Genomic DNA, 9,845 nt, shown 5'->3' on the forward strand with positions numbered 1-9,845 from the left:
TAATAACCTTAATCCGAACCCTAAATAACCACAACGGTTCAGTGTAATCGTATTGATAATTTAAATAACCTTAATCCGAACCCTAAATAACCACAACGGTTCAGTGTAATCATATTGATAATTTAAATAACCTTAATCCGAACCCTAAATAACCACAACGGTTCAGTGTAATCATATTGACAAGTTAAATAACCTTAATCCAAACCCTAAAGGCCTAAATAACTACAACGGTTCAGTGTAATCATATTGGTAAGTTAAATAACCTTAATCCGAACCCTAAATAACCACAACGGTTCAGTGTAATCATATTGGTAAGTTAAATAACCTTAATCCGAACCCTAAATAACCACAACGGTTCAGTGTAATCATATTGATAATTTAAATAACCTTAATCCAAACCCTAAAGGCCTAAATAACTACAACGGTTCAGTGTAATCATATTGGTAAGTTAAATAACCTTAATCCGAACCCTAAATAACCACAACGGTTCAGTGTAATCATATTGGTAAGTTAAATAACCTTAATCCGAACCCTAAATAACCACAACGGTTCAGTGTAATCATATTGGTAAGTTAAATAACCTTAATCCGAACCCTAAATAACCACAACGGTTCAGTGTAATCATATTGACAAGTTAAATAACCTTAATCCAAACCCTAAAGGCCTAAATAACTACAACGGTTCAGTGTAATCAAATTGGTAAGTTAAATAACCTTAATCTAAACCCGCAATAACCACAACGGGTCCCATTCCTGCATTCCCTCCCTCTCTCCCTTCCCCTCCAGACCATGAGGTCTTACATGAGAATGAGTGGAAATGAGTGGAAATGAGTGGAAATGAGTGGAAATGAGTGGAAATGAGTGGAAATGAGTGGAAATGAGTGCACCTCTTACGGAATGGACAGTTTGGGGCAAAGGGTTGTGGATTGGAGGAGGTTTGGGAGAAAGCAGGTTCCCTCTTTCTTATCCGAGTGGTACAGATTCTTGGGATCGGACTAGTCCCACCTCCAATGGGAATGGTCATTATCCCACCTCCTCCTGGGAATGGTACTAGTTTCACCTCCTTCTGGGAATGGTACTAGTTTCACCTCCTCCTGGGAATGTTACTAGTCCCACCTCCTACTGGGAATGGTACTAGTCCCACTTCCTCCTGGTAATGGTACTCGTCCCACCTCCTCCTGGGAATGGTACTAGTCCCACCTCCTCCTGGGAATGGTACTGGTCCCACCTCCTCCTGGGAATGGTATTCGTCCCACCTCCTGGGAATGGTACTAGTCCCACCTCCTCCTGGGAATGGTACTAGTCCCACCTCCTCCTGGGAATGGTACTGGTCCCACCTCCTCCTGGGAATGGTACTAGTCCCACCTCCTACTGGGAATGGTACTAGTCCCACTTCCTCCTGGTAATGGTACTCGTCCCACCTCCTCCTGGGAATGGTACTAGTCCCACCTCCTCCTGGGAAAGGTACTGGTCCCACCTCCTCCTGGGAATGGTATTCGTCCCACCTCCTGGGAATGGTACTAGTCCCGTCTCCTCCTTGGCCAGGACTAATCCCACCTCCTCCTGGGGATGAGTTGACTCATCCGACGACCTCCTTGGACGGGGCTACATCGACCTCCTTCTGGGGACGGGACTAGTCTGACGAGCTCATAAAAGACCATTGGTAAGGATTCGGACTGTGTTGTTGCAGCCGGAGCACCGTTGAAAGGGCGAGGCACGATTGTCCCTTCGTGCTGTGTGTGACGTGTTTGTGAAACTCGCTCAACCAGTTCTGTTGGAACCTTCGTCAGTGAACAGACACTGTCCCCTCCCTCCCCCTTCCTTCCCCTTATTTCTCCTTTTTGCCTTTTTAACCACAATCCTCTCTCTCAAACCTTCTCGACACTGAATCCTTCACTTGTCTGGATTCCACAGCACGAGTCTCCCATTTCCCACGAGATGTTCAGCTTTTATTGAAAACTAATCATCGTATGTTCCTGCTCAGAGGTGTCATCAAATCGGGGAAGGTCTTCTGGTTGTAGAACCAACACGCACCCAGACCATGGGTGACGTACTCCAGGTGAAACCACAGCGATGGAGGCTTCAGCAGGTGCTTCTCTTTGTGGTCCTGCAGGTGAGCTGGTTATTTCTGTGGTTCGTTGTGCGTGCGCACCACTAGCCAAACGTAGTACTGGCACACCTCGTTTGTCCAGGTATCCTCGGGTCGAGATCTGACACTTTGTCCTTGTGGATTCTTCCATCGTCGCTTTTAATTTGACAAGAGCGATTGTCAGATACAGTCTACACAGGTAGTGCTGCATCAAGGAGTACATCTTTCAGAGGAAATTCTCGTCTTCCTATCTGGCTTGCAGTTGTGTGAAAGATTTCTTCGTATCGCTTTTCCGAAGTGGAAGTTGGGAAACAGCTTAGCCTGATTTCCAAATTTCCTCCGATGGTTGAGCGAATATCACGGTCTTGTTGCAGCAGAACCTTTCCTGGTCAATGATGACTTCAACAGCCCACCAAGGCTCTGGTGTGAGACTCGCACCACACTGTGAGTGTTCACTCGCACCACACACTCACACTCACACTATGAGTGTTCACTCGCACCACACACTCACACTCACACTATGAGTGTTCACTCGCACCACACACTCACACTCACACTGAGTGTTCACTCACACCACACACTCGCACTCACACTCACACTGTGAGTGTTCACTCGCACCACACACTCACACTCACACCACACACTCACACTCACACTGTGAGTGTTCACTCACACCACACACTCACACTCACACTGTGAGTGTTCACTCACACCACACACTCACACTCACACTCACACTGTGAGTGTTCACTCACACCACACACTCACACTCACACTCACACTGTGAGTGTTCACTCACACCACACACTCACACTCACACTCACACTGTGAGTGTTCACTCACACCACACACTCACACTCACACTGTAAGTGTTCAACAGTAGATGAGACTATATATCACTCACGACTGTGTAATGAAGGCTTCATATCCTGGATGAGTGAGTGAATATACTCTTACCTGATGGGATAGAGAGTGAATATACTCTTACCTGATGGGATAGAGAGTGAATATACTCTTACCTGATGGGATAGAGAGTGAATATACTCTTACCTGATGGGATAGAGAGTGAATATATTCTTACCTGATGGGATAGAGAGTGAATATACTCTTACCTGATGGGATAGAGAGTGAATATACTCTTACCTGATGGGATAGAGAGTGAATATACTCTTACCTGATGGGATAGAGAGTGAATATACTCTTACCTGATGGGATAGAGAGTGAATATACTCTTACCTGATGGGATAGTGAGTGAATATATTCTTACCTGATGGGATAGAGAGTGAATATATTCTTACCTGATGGGATAGAGAGTGAATATACTCTTACCTGATGGGATAGAGAGTGAATATGCTCTTACCTGATGGGATAGAGAGTGAATATACTCTTACCTGATGGGATAGTGAGTGAATATATTCTTACCTGATGGGATAGTGAGTGAATATATTCTTACCTGATGGGATAGAGAGTGAATATACTCTTACCTGATGGGATAGAGAGTGAATATACTCTTACCTGATGGGATAGAGAGTGAATATATTCTTACCTGATGGGATAGAGAGTGAATATACTCTTACCTGATGGGATAGAGAGTGAATATACTCTTACCTGATGGGATAGAGAGTGAATATACTCTTACCTGATGGGATAGAGAGTGAATATATTCTTACCTGATGGGATAGAGAGTGAATATACTCTTACCTGATGGGATAGAGAGTGAATATACTCTTACCTGATGGGATAGAGAGTGAATATACTCTTACCTGATGGGATAGTGAGTGAATATATTCTTACCTGATGGGATAGAGAGTGAATATATTCTTACCTGATGGGATAGAGAGTGAATATATTCTTACCTGATGGGATAGAGAGTGAATATACTCTTACCTGATGGGATAGAGAGTGAATATATTCTTACCTGATGGGATAGAGAGTGAATATATTCTTACCTGATGGGATAGTGAGTGAATATATTCTTACCTGATGGGATAGAGTGAATATACTCTTACCTGATGGGATAGAGAGTGAATATACTCTTACCTGATGGGATAGTGAGTGAATATATTCTTACCTGATGGGATAGAGAGTGAATATACTCTTACCTGATGGGATAGAGAGTGAATATACTCTTACCTGATGGGATAGAGAGTGAATATATTCTTACCTGATGGGATAGAGAGTGAATATATTCTTACCTGATGGGATAGTGAGTGAATATATTCTTACCTGATGGGATAGAGAGTGAATATACTCTTACCTGATGGGATAGAGAGTGAATATACTCTTACCTGATGGGATAGTGAGTGAATATATTCTTACCTGATGGGATAGTGAGTGAATATATTCTTACCTGATGGGATAGTGAGTGAATATATTCTTACCTGATGGGATAGAGAGTGAATATACTCTTACCTGATGGGATAGAGAGTGAATATACTCTTACCTGATGGGATAGTGAGTGAATATATTCTTACCTGATGGGATAGAGAGTGAATATACTCTTACCTGATGGGATAGAGAGTGAATATACTCTTACCTGATGGGATAGTGAGTGAATATACTCTTACCTGATGGGATAGAGAGTGAATATATTCTTACCTGATGGGATAGTGAGTGAATATACTCTTACCTGATGGGATAGAGAGTGAATATATTCTTACCTGATGGGATAGTGAGTGAATATACTCTTACCTGATGGGATAGTGAGTGAATATACTCTTACCTGATGGGATAGTGAGTGAATATACTCTTACCTGATGGGATAGTGAGTGAATATACTCTTACCTGATGGGATAGTGAGTGAATATATTCTTACCTGATGGGATAGAGAGGGAATATACTCTTACCTGATGGGATAGAGAGTGAATATATTCTTACCTGATGGGATAGAGAGTGAATATATTCTTACCTGATGGGATAGAGAGTGAATATACACTTACCTGATGGGATAGTGAGTGAATATATTCTTACCTGATGGGATAGAGAGTGAATATATTCTTACCTGATGGGATAGAGAGTGAATATATTCTTACCTGATGGGATAGAGAGTGAATATATTCTTACCTGATGGGATAGAGAGTGAATATACTCTTACCTGATGGGATAGAGAGTGAATATACACTTACCTGATGGGATAGAGAGTGAATATACACTTACCTGATGGGATAGAGAGTGAATATACACTTACCTGATGGGATAGTGAGTGAATATATTCTTACCTGATGGGATAGAGAGTGAATATATTCTTACCTGATGGGATAGAGAGTGAATATATTCTTACCTGATGGGATAGTGAGTGAATATATTCTTACCTGATGGGATAGAGAGTGAATATACTCTTACCTGATGGGATAGTGAGTGAATATATTCTTACCTGATGGGATAGTGAGGGAATATATTCTTACCTGATGGGATAGTGAGTGAATATACTCTTACCTGATGGGATAGTGAGTGAATATATTCTTACCTGATGGGATAGTGAGTGAATATATTCTTACCTGATGGGATAGAGAGTGAATATATTCTTACCTGATGGGATAGAGAGTGAATATATTCTTACCTGATGGGATAGAGAGTGAATATACACTTACCTGATGGGATAGTGAGTGAATATATTCTTACCTGATGGGATAGAGAGTGAATATATTCTTACCTGATGGGATAGAGAGTGAATATATTCTTACCTGATGGGATAGTGAGTGAATATATTCTTACCTGATGGGATAGAGAGTGAATATATTCTTACCTGATGGGATAGAGAGTGAATATATTCTTACCTGATGGGATAGTGAGTGAATATATTCTTACCTGATGGGATAGTGAGTGAATATATTCTTACCTGATGGGATAGTGAGTGAATATATTCTTACCTGATGGGATAGTGAGTGAATATATTCTTACCTGATGGGATAGTGAGTGAATATATTCTTACCTGATGGGATAGTGAGTGAATATATTCTTACCTGATGGGATAGTGAGTGAATATATTCTTACCTGATGGGATAGTGAGTGAATATATTCTTACCTGATGGGATATTGAGTGAATATATTCTTACCTGATGGGATAGTGAGTGAATATATTCTTACCTGATGGGATAGAGAGTGAATATACTCTTACCTGATGGGATAGTGAGTGAATATATTCTTACCTGATGGGATAGAGAGTGAATATACTCTTACCTGATGGGATAGTGAGTGAATATATTCTTACCTGATGGGATAGTGAGTGAATATATTCTTACCTGATGGGATAGTGAGTGAATATATTCTTACCTGATGGGATAGTGACTGAATATACTCTTACCTGATGGGATAGTGAGTGAATATACTCTTACCTGATGGGATAGTGAGTGAATATACTCTTACCTGATGGGATAGAGAGTGAATATACTCTTACCTGATGGGATAGTGAGTGAATATATTCTTACCTGATGGGATAGAGAGTGAATATACTCTTACCTGATGGGATAGTGAGTGAATATATTCTTACCTGATGGGATAGTGAGTGAATATATTCTTACCTGATGGGATAGTGAGTGAATATATTCTTACCTGATGGGATAGTGAGTGAATATACTCTTACCTGATGGGATAGTGAGTGAATATATTCTTACCTGATGGGATAGTGAGTGAATATATTCTTACCTGATGGGATAGTGAGTGAATATATTCTTACCTGATGGGATAGAGAGTGAATATACACTTACCTGATGGGATAGAGAGTGAATATACACTTACCTGATGGGATAGAGAGTGAATATACTCTTACTCGATGGGAAAGATGTTGGAGATATTATGGAACAGATTAGGAAATATTTGAATAAATTCAAATTAATGGTTATCAGCATGGATTTACAAAAGGGAGATCTTGTCTCACAAATCTTTTAGAGTTCTACGCAGTTGTTTTTGATTTGGTGGTTGAGCGAAGTGCAGTGAATGGAGTGCAGTACATCTAAACGTTCAGGTGTTCCATGAGGTACTACATGGCAGGTTGTTATCCAAGGTGAGGGCTGATGGGGTGGTTGGTCAGGTAGTTAAATGGATTGGAAACTGATTTAGTGAGAGGAAGAAAAGACTGGCTGTGAGTGGGAGGAAGTCATGTACGTATTGGGGGAACCTGAGGAATCAGTACTTGGGACCATTATTATTCAAAACTGGCAGAGGTACCCCGCATTGCTCGGGGGAAAGAAATTGAGAAGGTGAGGGGTGGGGGGTTGGAGAGTTGGTGTGGTGGGGTCGGGATGAGATGGAGGGTTGGAGAGAGGGGTTTAGGCAATATGGAGGGGCAGGTGAAGTGGGAGAGTTGGTGGGCCGGAGGTAGTCGGATAATTGAAGGGCCCTGGGGTTGGTCAGGAGGAAGCGATTGTTAACCCTGGAGAAGCCGAGACAGAAGCGATTGTTAACCCTGGAGAAGCCGAGAGACAGAAGCGATTGTTAACTCTGTACTCGCACCCTATTCTGTTGAGGTTTGCCCTGAAAGCGTTTCAAGGAAATGGCAAAGATTACTGCGAAGTTGCTGCAGATAGAATCAATCCTGGTTCGACTTGAAGAATGACAGTTTGCAGTCAAAATTGATGGAGCTCCGGAACACACCCAATGAGACTGCCGGTACAATTGCTCAATACGTGAAGGAAACTCTTGAAAAGAATGTTCTTTGTTTTTTCGGAATGTGCCTCTCAGATAGGAAAGTCCGGACAATTTAATAGATTGGGTAGAACATTGTAAAATGTAGTTTGACACGAATGTAAGGTGCTGGGAATGGGTACGGATAATGTAAGTCGAGGGTGCACGATGCAAGGGACAATGTTGGAGCGTGACAGACGAGAGAAGGATCTCGGGGTGGAAATAAATATGGAGGTTAGCAGTCAGCACAGTGACAGGCAGCGAGTGGTTGGTCGGTTTTCAGTTGTATTCGGAGTTCGCTGGACTTTGGTTTGAGGAGTGGTTGAAGGAGACGGGAGTTTACAAGTTTACATTGTCAAGTTGGTGATTGATTACGAGGGGATCTGATGGAGATGTTTCATATAATGAAGGGGGTGGATGAGATGGGTGAAGTGGACGTCTTCAGTTTGGTTGTTATCTCCATTTTGGGTTTCAGGAGGTGGGAGGAAGTTCTCCCAGAACTCAAAATCTCCACCTCTTTTTTTTTTTAGTAAAGGATCATGATTCATGAACCAAAGTGTGAAGTTTCATTCTCATAGCCTCGTTCCAAGGGCTCTTTTTAATATCTTCACTGAACTTCTGACAGCCTCCACTCTGGAGCTCGTTTGTGGTGATATTCCCCCAAATTGTTTTAAATACTCAGTAAGGGTTTTATTTATCATTCTTTTAGCTCCAACTATCACTGGTACAATTTCAGCTTTCTTCAATTTCCAAGTCCTCTCGACCTCATTTTTCAGATCCTGATATTTGGTCAATTTCCTGATTACTGTGGCATTTAGTCCAAAGTCATTGGGAACTGAAACCTCGATCAGCAATGCTGACTTTTCCTTTTTTGTGTTTGACCATTATGTCCGGACGCAATGCTTTGTTTGCAATCTCCACGCTTGATGGGATCATCTTGTCGCACGTGAGCTTTATAGGTTTATTTTCAAGGTTCGGATTTGCTTTGTGTTTCCATGATTGTTCTGGGACCGGGATGTTGAAATGTGAAATCCACAGACACTGGCTTGTCTTTCTGTGTACAGCTGTTCTGACATGAGTTTTTTTTTACATCCCAAAAGGATGGTATTTTCTGTTTCCATTTCCCATTTGTCATGAGTATATCTGCTGATATTTCTTTTTGTAGTTTCTCTTTTTTACCTCCACCACCGAAGATGAAGGAGGTTATGTTTTCACCCCTTTCTGTCTGTTTGTCTGTTTGTTTCTGTGCAGAATATGTCAAAAAGTTCTGGACGGATCCTGATTAAATTTTGTGGGCAGGTTCAGTGTGTGATGAGGACGAACTGATTCGATTTTGGTGAAGATCCGAATCTGGATCCGGATACGAGAATTATTTAATTTCTTTAAGTAATTATTCACAATTGATCGGGCCAAAAACGATATATCGATTGGATCCGATATGTTCTCGTGGATCAGACATTACGTGGCAGAGGTATGCACTCTACCAAGTGCCCTTCTAGTTTTTTTTTTCTTGTAATCATTGGGACTGTGTTTGTTTCTCTTTCCTTTTCTTGTGTAGTATCCATAGTTTGCTCCTGTTTTGGAAGTTTGTTGATATATGGATTAAGGATCCCTTTTCTGGTTTGTTGATTTCTTCTCGTGTACAAATCTCATCCGATCGTCTGTTGAGCGCGTCACATACTTCGACACACGATGTCCTGTGCCCTTGGTTGAGCTCCATCAGACCACCTTCACCTTCTTGTCTCAGTCAGCACAACCTCAGTATGCATTGGTTTTTGTGCAATATCTTGTGAGTAGTTGGACGTTTCATTGTTTTGGTGTCTAAATTGTTGATCTCCCATTGTGGCCAGTTTGTGATTGTACAGCTATATTGGAATACCGGCCCTGCAAGTTCGTTTATCGCTTTTGTTTTGTTTCTTGGAGAGAGGGCGATGACTTCAGATTTAGTCGTATTCTGTAGAGATACTGTTTGCTGATTATTTTACACATTGGTTTGTGTTATACCCAGGGGCTTTCTTCTATTCCAAGGTATTTGTGGGATGCTTCGTTTTCTCGTTCCTGTATTGTTGTACTTTGATCGATTGAGATGTTGTCTGTTCTTTTTGTTTTTCCTTGTATAAGTGTGCATTTGGCAC

The 9,845-nt window shown here is 41.6% G+C and overlaps 1 protein-coding gene across 3 annotated transcripts in view; it reads left to right on the plus strand.

Annotated features, from left to right (window-relative positions):
* Positions 1-1,781: 1,781 nt before the first annotated feature.
* The window catches only part of LOC147010267 (receptor-type tyrosine-protein phosphatase H-like), a 62,592-nt gene continuing 54,528 nt past the window's right edge, over positions 1,782-9,845 (plus strand). Inside the window, exons 1-2 of one of the 3 annotated variants that reach the window (XM_085861158.1) lie at positions 1,796-2,112; positions 2,351-2,513. In XM_085861158.1, coding sequence (XP_085717284.1) covers positions 2,481-2,513 — 33 coding nt within the window. In that variant the 5' untranslated portion in view covers positions 1,796-2,112; positions 2,351-2,480. Of the gene's footprint in view, positions 2,113-2,350; positions 2,514-9,845 lie in introns of all 3 variants that reach the window. The other 2 variants (XM_085861159.1, XM_085861157.1) reach the window with 2 other exon arrangements.

This window comes from Eptatretus burgeri, chromosome 17, assembly GCF_056783735.1.
Source record: "Eptatretus burgeri isolate ZD-2024b chromosome 17, Ebu_testis_v1, whole genome shotgun sequence".
Classification (NCBI taxonomy): domain Eukaryota; kingdom Metazoa; phylum Chordata; class Myxini; order Myxiniformes; family Myxinidae; genus Eptatretus; species Eptatretus burgeri.